Source organism: Gorilla gorilla, chromosome 13, assembly GCF_029281585.2.
Source record: "Gorilla gorilla gorilla isolate KB3781 chromosome 13, NHGRI_mGorGor1-v2.1_pri, whole genome shotgun sequence".
Classification (NCBI taxonomy): Eukaryota; Metazoa; Chordata; class Mammalia; order Primates; family Hominidae; genus Gorilla; species Gorilla gorilla.
In genome coordinates, this window is record NC_073237.2 from 69,113,525 (window position 1) to 69,128,508 (window position 14,984).

Here is a 14,984-nt window from a genome sequence, read left to right on the forward strand (position 1 = left end):
TTCCCGATTCCCTCAGTTAGCCTTCATCATGACCACTTCTGCAAGTCACTACAAGTTTCTAAAATCCTCATTTTTTTATGACCCCTCCTTTCTGTGGTGCAGGGATTGTGTCTTTATTAACCACTAAATTAAAGATCTTCAGCTAATGGACCATTCATTATTCGCCTCTTTTCTACAACACTTAACACATACCCAAAACTTTGTAGGAACTCAATAATTGCTTACTGAAGGACTGAGGCCATCTATTTCAGATAAAATCTACTGATTTTGAGAATTCTTTTGGAAAATACAACATGTTTCTTTACCCATTTGAGAATAGGTGGATTAGACTTTTACTTTTAAATGTACCTTTATGCTCAGTTTAACACTGTTTTTAAGTGACAAGAAGAAATCACTGTAACCAAAACTTGTACTTAAAAAAATTCAAAAGTAACAAGAATCATGCAAGGTTGTTTTTATTAAGCTTTATATTCAGTTTACAGCTACATATTACAGGGATTATTTCTTTTGACAAGCAGACATGACATCCTAGGAAACTTTTCAAAACAGTCCAAGGACTTTATAACTATTGGGAACAGAGCAATTTACTCTGCAGTTAACGTGTATGTTAAGTACTTCAAGAGTCACTAAGGGAAAGAAGCTAAATGCAACTGTTCCTTTTCTATAAAATGATTATCTTGCAAAAGTAGCTACAAAGGAAAATCACATAACTATGACAAAGCTAGAGAGATCATACATCCGAATTTGTCTTTTTTTATTTAGGATAGGACTTGGGGGTCACATTTCAGAAGGCAAATAATTCTTTCAGAAGAAGCTACATGTCAAGTTTTCTATGGGTAGTATTAATACTAACATGATTTAGCTTATGTTTAAAAGAATCAAGAAAAGAAAAATTTTGTCTTTAAAATCTACTATATTAGTGACTGTAAGGAGATGCTTAGCTATTGAAGAGCTTCTCTCCACTCTTGTATTTTCTTTATGAGTTCTTCTGAGAGATTTTCACTGTGACTGTTTTGACCTCTGTATATTCATGGAAACCGTACTCTCCCCTAGAGAGAAGAAAAACATACCCACAAACACCATTTAGCACAGCAGTATAAATATACTGTAGTTCATGTTTGGTACAAGTTTGTTCTTGTTTTACTGGCTAGGGACAATAGAAAATATTTCTTGTGTACAGAGCATTTTATATAGTAGCTAGCCAATCATAAGATTTCTGGTCTTACACAGATTCCCTTGTGGGGAAAATTTTCTTTAAAACTTTCATTTTAAATAATCATGTACTGTCAGTTGATTTCTCACAGAAGTTGTCCCCTTTTGACATTATTCTACTTGATTTTAAAAACTCGAACTGCAGATGCAACAAGATCATCTTGGAGAAATGAAAACAAAAAGCTCTAAAAGTACTCAAAAGACAATTCGACCCAACAAGAATTTTGTCATTTCTAGTTTAGATTGAAATAAGATGGACATAGGACAAGAGGAGAAGTAGTAATATATGATCACTACAAGGTCTACTCTAGTTCTACAGTTTTATTGTAGTACTAGAGCAGAGTTTGTATTTACCATGTGTGATTGTCATAGAAGTGGTAAGGGGATAGAAATTGATCATGGTTTCATTTTTAGTCTGAGGTGCCCTAAGATGGCTTGAAACAAAATATTTTGCAGCAGTAGTTTCAGCAAAATCTTTTGATTCTTGGCAAAACAAAAACCTGACCTTTATTTTTTATTTAAAGTTTTTAAATTGTTTTCTTTTTAAGAGGAGGAAAATGATAGATTGTTCTAAATTCAGGCTCTTGGGCTTTTTGCAGTTGTTGTTTTTTCCCCTTTATGCAACCTCCTCATCCCCTACCATTTTCTTGTACAACTCTTAAGTTCAACCCAAATGATCAGGAATTAACTCAAGTCAATCAGTTTGGATTTTGGGATCTTGTTATCAGGTTTCTGGAGCCCTCCCACCAGTTTTAGAAACTGACTGATTTACCCCTTGTTGAAGAGATGACTAAAAAGATTGGGCTCAGTTATTCTCTATATTGTTTTGATAAGAGGATCAAATTACATGTATCTAAGAGTAGTCTCAAAATCATAACACTCATGCACATGTAGGCTTACAGAAGAATAAGATCTTGATCCTTTTTTACCCCTCCCTTCTTGTGGTGTAGACAGGTATGTAGAAGACATCATTTTCTGCTGGGTAACCTAATACTCTTACACTGATTATTTTCTTGGGCAATTAAGCTTTTGAAAATACCTTTTAAAAGCTTCAGTGAGCATGGTCCTTAAAGTAATCAAAGGGCTTAGCCTCAGTTGTCTGAAACCCATTAAAAGATAATATTTTAATAAGTGTTTTATCTCAGGGTTAGATCAATCAACCCATGACTTTCGCCAATAGGCTTTCCATTGTATTTTGGGTCATATAGGCACTTGAAGCTCTCAGGAGAGTAATAAGTGGGATTTTTGTCATATTCAGGCTGAAATATGTTCTGCTCCTTAGGATTCCTATGCCTATACTATATCTACGACATAGCCCCAAACATCTGTTTGGATTTCTCTTCATCTTACTATGCCTGTGAGTTACTGTTTGTATACTTCTAAAATCTTCAATGTACAAATCACCTGAGACCTTATTCAAATACTGATTCTGAATTAGCAGGTCTCGAGTGAAGCCTGAGTTGGCATTGGTTATAAACTTACAAGTGATATCAACCAATGCTTCTTGTCCAGGGTCCACACTGTAAAAAAAAAAAGGCACTAGTACCACATTACATCTGATTTCCTCTCCGTACCCAGGATTAAGACTGGCACTAATTAAGTAGGCACAGAAGAACTGTTTGCTGAACACACTTGGTAAATATCAAGAAAAAAATTCATTTGTGTTCTCACTATACGACCATTAGTTTACACTTCCTTGCTCCCTTTTCTATGGGACAGGAGGAAAAAAATATGGTGTGAGGGGCTGAGAGCCAATCAAGTTTAAAATGGCATACTAGCAAAGTCTTAAAGGACCTACGTTAACCTAAGTGAAACAGTACAGTTACACAAAGGGAGGAATTTCTGTCTTTTAACTAATCCCAGAGCCAACACTATGATCAGAGATGCAAAATCAAGATTTGCATACTCTGTGTCACCTTCAAACACATTGGGGTCTGCATAACACCATTTTTCGCTCTTTGAGGACTCTGTTCTCAACTGATCAATTCTCTCTATTGTTGAGGAAAATTTATAATTTAACTCTTGGGAGTCATTTGAGGTTATCGCCTGAGTAATAACTTGTAACTCTTGGAACATCTTGCAGCAAATGACTTGGTTATTAAATTCACCAAATTTGGTTTCAGGTACACTTTAACTGTAGCATTCTCTAGTTGAATTTTTGAAGTAAAAAAAAAACCCACAACTTTTTCCTTTGTATTTGAAAGAAATTATCTATACTCATGTTCTAGATTTTTAGGAAATTACTGATGGTTGATTCCTGTTTTCAGTCCTTCTCTTATTTGATTTCTTTATGCCTTCATCTTAAAGTCTGACCAAATTATGTTCAACGAAATTGACATGTTTCGTCTACTTTAGTCTTGCATTCCTTTTGATTATTTTATCTTTAATGTTCTCAGTGAAATGTGTTGTTAGATAACCAGGCCAGCAACGAACCAACTGCCCTTCAGAGTAATCTAACCTTTGTTCTTACTTTTTGTACAAAGTAATTAGTTTTGCCAAGAGATTCTCCAGTAATAGAAAGAGAAGAAACTAGGGAAGGAAGAAACCCATTTGTTGAATTTGCACTTTGTGACAGTTATGTGGCTAGGGATTTAATATTCGGTATGTCATTTAACTCCCACAAGAACTCTCATTCCATCTTAAGAGGAATGTGAACATCTCCATGAAATATGAGAAAGTAGAGGCTCAGAAGTTAGGTAGCTTGAACTGGGGTGCATGGCTAGCAAGTGGCAGAATTAGGAATCAAATTCAGCTGGTCAGACTCCAGTAATGTTTTCTCAGCTACGCCATGCATTTTTGATGGACTAACTTTTTGTTCTACTTCAGCAACATCCTAAATATATCCATGGCTTTTCACTACTCCACTAATAAAATCTAAGTCAAATTTCTTAAATGCAGGACTTCTTAATCTGTATCATATGTTACTCTGAAATCATATTTTTCATCCCCATAAATCCACACCAATCAACCAAATTCACTAGCCCCTCAACATACCACATGTAATGTTCCATGCAAGGAAGCCCTCTTCTCTACTGATTGATATCCTACACTTGCTTTCTGCCCTAGAGGAAGTTTCATCTCTTCTGTTAGGAGAAGTTTTCTTCTCTATAAACTGCCATTAAGTTTTCAACCACTGGATTTCCAATGGGGTCAGAACTATAGAATCTTAAGCATGGAATAGAGGTTAAAAGATCTATTTTCTTCTTCCACTCTTATCCACACTCACAATCCTTGGCCTTGTCTGACAGATGAAAATAGTGATGGTTAGAGAGATGCCATCCTGACTCTTATACTCTGGTAGTGTCTAGGTTTTCTTCAATACTTTGCTCTGTACTTTAATTGCTTCTCTACCTCCATAGGATATAGAATCCCAGTGTATTACTACTTATTTCATAGTGTATGTAGGTTATTTTGCATGTCCTGCCACCACAGCTATGTAGAGCATGGAACATGGTGTCATGTCTCTGGGGTTCCTAGGACCTTACACATAGCAAGTGCTTAATAAATGAAAGCATATTAAGAAAGTAGACTGGTCATTTTATAATTCTCCCATTTCACTGACTCCTCAGAGATATTTGTTTCCTTGTAATTTTGCTGATTCGTTAGAGTACGGTACTCAACCATTTAATACATTTAGAAATTGAGAAAGATACATTTTCACTTCCTAATTACAAAATGAGCAAGTTTACGATCTGTGTTTGATACTATAAGGTTTCTATTTCTTTTTTCTTCATAAATGTTTACATTAATACATGTAAAAAAGTTTTAAGAAATAAAATGACTAAAATTGCCTAAACAAAATCAACTAAGCATATTGCCACTACTTTCTGTATTTACATATATATGTGCATACTTAAAAAGTCTATATACCCTAGTTTCAAAAGCAATTGAAATTTCATAAATGCATTTATATATAAATATTCTTAATCTAGTCACTACTATAAAACATGTTTTCCTCAAATTTCCTTTTAGGTTTAAGTTTTAGTACTAAAAATAACTTCTTATGGTAATAAAAAATTTTAAAGTCTACATCAATAATATCTCAACAAATGGGAATCATTCCTCTTACACTGAAATTTCCTTTACATAAGTCACCTAATTTACTTATTTAAATGGTTTATTCAAATAACTAGAGTGTTTACATTTGCACCTTTCTTGCAATCACCAATGCATAGTTTCCACCTCTTTTCTGGAAATGTTTCCCAAATGGATTACATTCATATATATAGCAAGCAATTCTAAAAGCAAGCAATATTACAACCACCAATGTAAGTTGCTTAATATAGTCCCTAAAATATAGTAGGAACTTAGTAAATTATGTTGCCGTTCTGCAATCACCTTTTGCACTTATGGAGTACATCCAACATTTAATAAGCTATTTGGTGCTATGAATCTCCAGGAAACAACAGAGGCAGGTTTTATTTAAGGTGAAAACTATGAATTAATTCCCTGGGAATGAAAATCATTTTCATAAAAATAAATATTTATCTTAATAGAACGTTAATCTTACAGTTCTCTTCCATTTCCAGACATCTTGAATCCACCAAAGGGGCACTGGGCACTTACCACGCCATAGCAATTCACCCTGAAGGAAAAGAAAAGTGCATTATAGACAATACTTAATGTGTGAAAAAAAAATCCTTTTTGGCAGTTTTAGAAATTTGGAAACCTCCTTACAAACTCCATTAATTTCATTATAACATACTCATCTTGATAAAAAAAAGCAGCACTATAAATTAGAATGCAGACATATATGGATACACACTACCTAGAAACAAATAGAATAGTGCAACTATATATATGGATAGCCATTTTGGTCGTACATTGTGTCCCTGAGAAGTGGTAGTCTGAATTTATAAAAGATAGAATAGTCACTATGCTGTAGGGGGAAGGATATGGTTTGCTAGAAGCTAGAATTTGTTGGATCAGTATTCATTACTGCTTATATATGGATCAGCTTGTAATTCTCTTGATGTTTCTGTACTTAACAGGCTAGAATCAATTTTCTTTTGCAATTGTAATATGTATCATATTACTCAGTTAATTTTTTCCCATTAATTGGTTAAATAAATTGCTTAAACAGAGGCCTTGGCAGGAGTTAGGTTTAATTATAATTTATTCCCTGTCATATTTCATAAAGTGTTTAAAGATGCTATATAAACAAACATAATTACATGAATGGTAGTAATTAGAATCCAACAAAAAATTACAATAGAAGATCTAGATGGGGAAAATTAGAATGCAGTTTTGCAGACGATAAACAATTTGTTTAGCTTTAAATTTGCTGGTGGCCAAAGTTAGCAAAATCTAATTATTTACCTGATTCTCATTATACGCAAGAGAAAAACACTTTTTAAAGGAGATTTATGTTTACACTTTTCTCTCCCTTCATGCTATTTTAATAAGTGGACAAAAATGTGGCTTCCAGAGCCTGGGTTAGTAGCTGGAGACTGAGGCAGGAGGATCACTTGAGCCCAAGAGTTTGAGACCAGCCTGGGCAACATAGCAAACCCTTGCCTCTACAAAAAAAATTTAGAAAACCAACCAAACAAACAAGCAAAAAACCAGGGTGGCTTCCAGATAAATTGTATTATACTTTGAAGGTTTGGTCATTACTTTTATCCTGAGAAAATATTCAGATGTTTTCTTTGTTAAAACACTATCCCAGTTCCCGAAGTTCCACATTCTCACTGGACCATAAAGTTCTTAACTATGTCTCTCATCCTGGAGGGATAATTCCTTTAATACATTTACACTTATAAAAGGCAGTATTGTCTCAGCTTTGTTTAATTGCCCTTTAAGTTGCAAAATCAAATACCTACTTTGAAATTATGAGTAAACTTCCTGCAACTCTGGAGTTCAATAATTTTCCTGAAAACACCAAGCAGCTATTAGGTCTGGGACAATGCCAGAAAATTATTATCTTCTAGGATATGTAGTAACAAGATGGTCCCCTCTGTTTTTCATAATAGAGGAAATTCCTGATCAGGGATTCCCAAGACCCTCAGTGGGGTGATGTCATAACAACCTTCATCAAACAAGCATGGAACATTCTGCTAGTCGAAAATACAAAACTGAAATTTGTCTTTGTTGAAAAGTGCAGAGAGTAAATTTGCTCATTTTACTGTCGACTAGAAATGAAACTATTTTACTGTGAATTAACAGGGAACTGAGAAATGTTCACTTGGCAAAAACTTTTGAGTTCAAAATGTTATCTGTCTTCTGCAAGCGTTTCCTCATGTGTAAAGTGGGGATGATAATATTTAATAGGATTGTTTCAAGGTATGCGTAAGATCGCGTGAAGAATATTCTTGTTGTAGTACTTGGTATATATATCTTCAGTAAGTGGCGATAATATACATACACACGGTAACTATGCTGAATTTTATTAATGCTTTTATCATAGGCAAATTCTATATTCATCACTAGCTATACTGACTATTCAAGAAGAACTTGCTGAATTTTATTTAAGAGTCTCCCATTAGGCCCACTTCCTATTGCTGTTACAACGGCAATTAAATTGCCACATGAGCTTTGGAGGAGAAATTTAAACTATGCACTGATATAATTTGTGTTAATGTATACCCTCCCCTGCCCCAAATCAGTTTATACATTTTTAAAGCCCCCGAGATGATTCTAATGAACAGCCAGGGCTGAGAACCACAGCCTTAGAATATTGTATAGGTCCAGGCCAGCATGGTGGCTCAGGCCTGTAATCCCAGCACCTTGGGAGGCCAAGGCGGATGGATCACTTGAGGTCAGGAGTTCGAGACCAGTCCGGCCAACATGGTGAACCCCTGTCTCTACTAAAAAAAGAAAAAACAAAATACAAAGATTAACTGGGCTTGGTGGTACATGCCTGTAGTCCCAGCTAGTTGGGAGGCTGAGGCAGGAGAATCTCTTGAACCCAGGAGGCAGAGGTTGCAGTGATCCAAGATCGCACCATTGCACTCCAGCCTGGGTGACAGAGTGAGACTCCAGCTCAAAAAAAAAAAAAAAAAAAAAAAAAAAGAAGAAAGAAAAGAAAAGAGAGAAAGAGAGAGAGAGACAGAAAGAAAGAAAGAAAAGAAAGAAGGAAAGAAAGAAAGAAAGAAAAAAGAAAGAAAGAAAGAATATTGCATAGGTCTGATCTAGGTGTGACTTAGTGTTGGGAAGGAAAATAATCTTGTGCTTTTTCCAGGACTGAGGGGCCAAAATGAGGCTAATGGGACCAAAGTGACCAAAGACATAGTCTAGAGACTGACGGTTGAGTACAGAATGCAACAGTTTGAGAGGCACAGACTTCATCTTTATATCTTCTTGATTAAAGTATAAAAATAAGAGATATAAACTAGGTCAAAAATGGGAGAGGGAGGGTATCTTCAAAATTCAATCTTTCAAAAATAACTTCAATTATCTCTAATAATCCTAGAGTAAGAAGGCTGATATAAGAATATTTGCATACACAAGGGTACCAAGTAAATATTGTTCTTACTCTTTTACCTCCCTGTATACAGCATAGTACCACGTGCTCAGAAATTACTTGGCAATTCTTATATTGTGTTAATCAAACATCAATACAATATTTTTGGTAAGCAATTTCAAGAAGCTAGATAAAGTTAAAGAAAATATCCTCCCTAAAGTTCTTCCAATACAACTTTTTTTTTTTTTTTGAGACAGAGTTTTGCTCTTGTTGCCGAGGCTAGAGTGCAATGGCATGATCTCGGCTCACTGCAACCTCCGCCTCCCGGGCTCAAGCAATTCTCCTGCCTCATCCTCTGTGTAGCTGGGATTACAGGCATCACACCCAGCTAATTTTTGTAGACATGGCGTTTCATCATGTTGGCCAGGCTGGTCTCAAACTCCTGACCTCAGTCAGCTGATCCACCCATCTCAGCCTCCCAAAGTGCTGGGATTACAGGCATGAGCCACCGCACCCAGGCTTTTGTTTGTTTTTCAAGGCAGCAACTGCTTTTCTAGAAGGATAGGTAATTCCAAATGAAAAATCCAAGTCTGAAAAATTCAAGGTAGTAATCTGTTAATGTGGTTATTACTGAAAAGGCTACATTCCTTAGGTTGGACTTACCACACTGTTCCTGCCTGCAGAGCAGAGGAGATTGTTACGGCTTTATCAATGTCTTTGGTAAAGACTCCTGCTGATAAGCCATAGAAAGTATTGTTTGCTCTTTTGATCACGTCATCTAAAGATTTAAACTTCATGATTTGCTGCACTGGTCCAAAAATCTATACCACAAGAAATAAATAAGTAAAAATAATAGGTTAAAATGAAATATTTTAAATGATATCGTAGATTTTTTTTTCCTACACACTATCCTAAATTGATTAAGATTTTGCTTCTCATCTCAAACCTATGTGTGAGAATCCAAATAGGTAACTGCAAAAATGGTAGGTGAAAACAGCTAATGGTCAGGTGTTAAATTTCCTTTGGAAGAAGAAAGGGTACAAATAATTAAGGCAATATTAAGTTTCTAGATGTTGGAATTAAGCTTTCAAGAACTTATGATTGTGCAACAAATCATTAACTTCAGAATTTCTTTTTCACTTGGGAATATTTTAAATTCACTCTCTAGTTTTTCTTATCTTCCAAGTCACTACATATAACAACAAGCCCCAGAAAGCAATCTACTGGATAAATGAATAGGCAATGATAATCTGCTGGATAAACGAATAGGCAATGATTGATAATAATAATGCTTTAAATACCTGTATGTCATTGGTAAAATATTAACTATTCTACTGTACTCAGTAGAATAGTTACTAATTACTTTTCATAATTAGCCAAGTTAGGTAAACATCACAAACTTTTAGTCTACTCTGTAGCAAAATCTTAGGCAACTTAAATATATCAAACAGAATTGTTCATTACTGCAAGAGCTTATACATTCTAAACCATCCTATTCTAATCAAAGCATGAGTTCATTGGTAATGGCTATAATTGCAGGACAGAAAACAAAAATCACAATTTGCTTATTCTAACCTAAAGTACTCTTTTGCTTTCACTAAGTCCCTGGTTACTGCAGCCCAAACTCAATTCACCCTGTATCTCAGCCTCAGGTAAAAGAAAGACAACTGGATTTTCTCTTTAAAATTAAGCTCCTGCATTTCAATAAAACATTTATTAAGATCAAATAAAGATTCCTGAAATTACCAGAATTTTCTGGGAAATCTGAATGAAGGAAGACAAAAATCAGAAATGACAAAGGGTTTTCTGGTGTTCACCACTGATTTAAGTGTTAGAAGGGAGGGGCTACTGTTCAATAGAGGTTGAGTGCGAATCTTAACGTTATAAATCTAATCCTATTTGAACATAGGAACCATATACACAGCAGCTACTCTAATAAACGTGTTCATATTTTACATAATTTTAATTGAACACAGCACATAGCTCCAGGCTCCTACTTTGAAGTAGCAAGCTAGCTGTTCTACTATATATTAATATATTATAGGAACACAATAAATGTTTCCTTAATTGAAGATTTTTTTTCCACGTCTTATCTGGTATTAATCAAGATATGCAAGAATGACAGCTCATTTTTTTTTCTAATTTTGTATATTGTAGTTAAATACTTGGTGAGCATATATATAATGTATATACACATTATATATGTATACACACACACACATATATACGTGTTATCTGGTCTTCTTATCTGGTATTAATCAAGATATGCAAGAATGACAGCTCATTTTTTTTTCTAATTTTGTATATTGTAGTTAAATACTTGGTGAGCATATATATAATGTATATACACATTATATATGTATACACACACACACATATATACACTCACCAAACATTTAACTGCAATATACAAAACTAGGAAGTCTAACAGCTGAAACAAATAGGACTAAGAGCACATAGAAGGTAGGGAGTGATAGAGGGCATGAATGCTGTTTTCAAATACATGGACGGCTGTTATGTAGAAAGAGTCTATAGGGCAAAGGTGGAACCAGAAAGTAGAACCTATATATTTATCTCTTTTGTGGTGAGAACACTTAAAATTGACTCTCTTAGCAATATTCAAGTATACAATACATTGTTATTAATTACAGTCAGGATATTTACGATAGCTCTCTTGAACTTACTCCTCCTAATTGAAATTTTGAATCCTTTGACCAACATTTCCCAACCCTCATCCTCCACTCCCCCAAGCCCCTGGTAACCACCTTTCCAATCTCTGCTTCTATGAGTTCTACTCTTTGAGATCCCACATAAAAGTGAGATCCTGCAGTATTTGTCTTTTTATGCCTGTCATATTTCATGGAGCATAAATTTTCCAGGTTGTTGTTGCAAATGACAGGATTCTTTTCCATTGTTTTAAAGCTGTGAAGGCAGTACCTAAAAATTGTTAAGCATCCAGATCTGTGTTGGCTGGACATTTGTGGCTGGCCCCATGGATCCCTTACTACTTTTTAGTATCTATCACAAATAACTTAAACCTCTATCAAGAACAGAATAAAGAGTAAGGTTTAGAGGGAAAGATGTTCCAAAGAGCTGGGAATTTTAAGTGACACTTTGTATACACACAAACAGACAAAACATGGCAACAAAAAGAACAGAACAGAATGAAGCCATTTACCTCCTCTTTGGCAATGCGCATCTCATCTGTAACATTAGAGAACACTGTGGGCTGGACAAAGTAGCCTTTATTCCCCCACGGGCCTCCTCCACATTCCAGTTTGGCCCCTTCTTTCTTCCCACTCTCAATGAGGTCAAGTATTTTGTCATATTGTTCCTTGTCAATCTATTTGAAAAATATCACATGAAAAGAAAAAAAGTAGTCACTTGTAAAGATAACACATTGCTGGGCCTGTTAACAAGGGCTTCAAAATGCTAAAATATTGCAATTAAACCAAATATTGAATCGAAACAGCTAACAGAGGTTCAGATTCATTCTTTGGATATATTTTCTTCTCATGACTTTTAGGGGAAAATCTCTTGAAGACAGATATTTGTATTTAACATTTGTTTTATAGTTATATAGGAAAGCATTCAGCACTGCAAACACATAAAAAACACATAAATGACAATCATCATTTATTCACTCTGGAAGAAATGCCTGTTAATCTAAATACATTTACCTGGAAACTATTGTCCTGGCTGAAATGAAAGGAGGGAAAAGAGAAAAACAGAACTTTGATACTGAGTTTAATTAGATCTGTTGGGAAGCAGATGCTTTAAGACTGTTCTTAGAAGACTCCCGAGCCTCTGTTTGATCTCCCCATTTCTGAATCACCCACTCTGACCTGTCCGATGCCCTTGGATATCCCATTCTGACCATAGTCTGTGCACCCTTCCCAGTTCTGGTCCCACTGGGGCAGTCAGTAAACCTGCTTCCAATTTCTGGCCTGTCCTGAATGTCAGCATCCTGCTTCATTAAATGAGCCACATCTAACTATATGCCAAGTATTACAGAACTTAAATGGTCTTTATTTAAACACTATTTTTATAAGGAAAATAAATGAGTTTGGAGTTCTGGTTGTGAACACCAGGAACACGTACCTCTTCAAGCACTGAAATCCGGGGCTAATTTTTGTCTCAATTTCTATTTTGTGACGTTGAATAACTGGGTGACTCTTGGATTCCAAGTAACCGGTGAGGGCTGCCTATCTCAGGTGTAGCAGGGGTTAAGGATTAAAGGAAAAACAGGAGATCTAGGAGCTAAGATGGGTTGGAGGGTGGAAGCTCTTGTAGGTTTAACTTCCCACTACTTGAAAAGTTTTATGTTTCACTTTCTCTTACTCTTCTCTGACTCTGCAAATCTTCTTTATCTTCCAAAGCCAAGAAAAAGCTTCCATAAAGTTATTTCTAACTGGATACAGCTCAGCCCCCATATCTAACTAGATTAAGCACTATTTGAAACTAGAAACTATTTTCTAAAATTTGGCACAATATTTGGTACAATGTTGCTCAACAGTCTTTAGTGCAATATTTAATATAATATCCCAGAAGGAAAATATTCCTTCATTTCCAGCAGATTTAGAAAAAAATAGTGTTAAAAAGAAATATTTAAATTACTACATAGGTTGAATAGTAGCAGACTAAGGGGTGGGGTTAGATAAATTCTGCCTGGGTAAGGTATTCTAGTTTCTCAATAAATAGTCAAGGGTCCATGTCCCTCCACATAAAGCTTTCTGTCTTATTGGAACATATTAATCTGACTATGCCCTCAACATCATGATATCTGGTTTTTATTTCAAGATGTATTTCCCAAGTCATGTTTTCCTGTCTGTGACCACGTTGAATAACCAGTGCCAATCAAATCCCTGCATACATACTGGAGAAAAGGGCTGAAAAGCCTTATTTGTTGGAAAACTTAGATGGTCGCTAACTTATAAACTACAGGCCTTTGTATTTCAGTGTCTTGCTACCGACAATGTGGTCCTACAACCAGCAGTTGTGGCATCACTTGGTAGCCAAATTTGCTTCTTTGACCCCACCTCAGATCTACTGAATCCCCGGGCACAGGAAAGATTGAGGAACACTGTGGTGGAGCTTGGGACTACAAACAAAAAATTAGGCTCTACTTAGGACTGGTCAGTTTTGTCTGGCTAATCTTGATTCACCACAAATACAAACCTTCTTCAGAAGGCATCAGGCTGACCATATATAAACTTGACCTTCTTTCTGGACACCTGGGACTGTCCAATAATGCTAGGATGTAGCTGGGGCTGTTTTATGTGATGGGCCATTGGCCTATGGGCTAGTCTACGAAATGTATTAGGTAGGTCATGATATTGTAACAGTCTCAAAGGAAACATTTTACGGTGTTTGAATGGGTAAATTCTTTGATTCCTTAGGCTTAATGGGTTAAAGAAGATGAACTGGGAAAAAGCACTTACATGTTCTCAAATTATTCAGAAACCATGTATCAACAAAAGCAATGAATAGATATAGAAGTAATTGATCTGTATGATAATTGTCACCATGGGTATAAATGGAAGCATGTAATTTTTATTTATTTACTAGACATTTGAGCATGTGGACCAAGCACTCTGATGGATACATTTTATAGATTATCCAATTGCACTGCAGAATTATTCTTCAAGATTGAGGTTTCTATGCACATTCTACACATAAGACAATAGTTTCAGGGAGGCTGGATTTTAAATCCAGTTTAAATCCTATATAACTGTAACTCAAAAGTCCATCTTTCCACACTATTATAAGGTGCTACTCTGTGATAATTTTAGTATCGTTTATGTGGCTATCACAATTTCTGTTTCAAATGAAAATACTAATTTTTCCAAGTTTAAGACAATATATATTTTTCTATAAAGTCAAATAGGAAAATCACTTGAAATATGAAAAAGATACACACATGAATGCACAGATATAATACAAATATACAAAGTATATATATATATATATTTTGTAATTGCTCTAACCCCCAAATACTTTGTAATCTTCAAATTTTTTTAAACTTTAATTTTTTTCCCCTAAAACAAATCGTTTGGACCATTATTTTTTCTATAACCTTTTTGATGTTATATTTAATGAGGAAGATTCCATCATTGTATTTAAAAGCCTCAGTTCACTCAACCACCCCTGGATGAGGCAATAGGCTAAAGCTTAGTGAGTGAGTATCCCCTTTGCGTAAGCTTTTTCTCCTAACAATAGATGAATATTTAATGGTAAAGGAGCCCAGGGCTTTTTAGTCTTTTGTTTCTCCAAATTCTAACATACCTACTTATCCTACTGACTCAATGGAAGTTGTGATAAAAATCTATTCATTTATAGAAACTAAATTCTTATATTAATCAGATCAGTG

At 35.2% G+C, this 14,984-nt stretch overlaps 1 protein-coding gene across 2 annotated transcripts in view; it reads right to left on the bottom strand.

Moving 5' to 3' along the window:
- Positions 1–439: 439 nt before the first annotated feature.
- The window catches only part of ALDH1A1 (aldehyde dehydrogenase 1 family member A1), a 179,779-nt gene continuing 165,234 nt past the window's right edge, over positions 440–14,984 (bottom strand). For both annotated transcript variants that reach the window (XM_055351489.2, XM_004048130.5), the window contains 4 exons: positions 11,793–11,957; positions 9,278–9,435; positions 5,723–5,797; positions 440–1,049 (listed from right to left, as the gene is read on the bottom strand). In XM_055351489.2, coding sequence (XP_055207464.1) covers positions 977–1,049; positions 5,723–5,797; positions 9,278–9,435; positions 11,793–11,957 — 471 coding nt within the window. In that variant the 3' untranslated portion in view covers positions 440–976. The remainder of the gene's footprint in view (positions 1,050–5,722; positions 5,798–9,277; positions 9,436–11,792; positions 11,958–14,984) is intronic.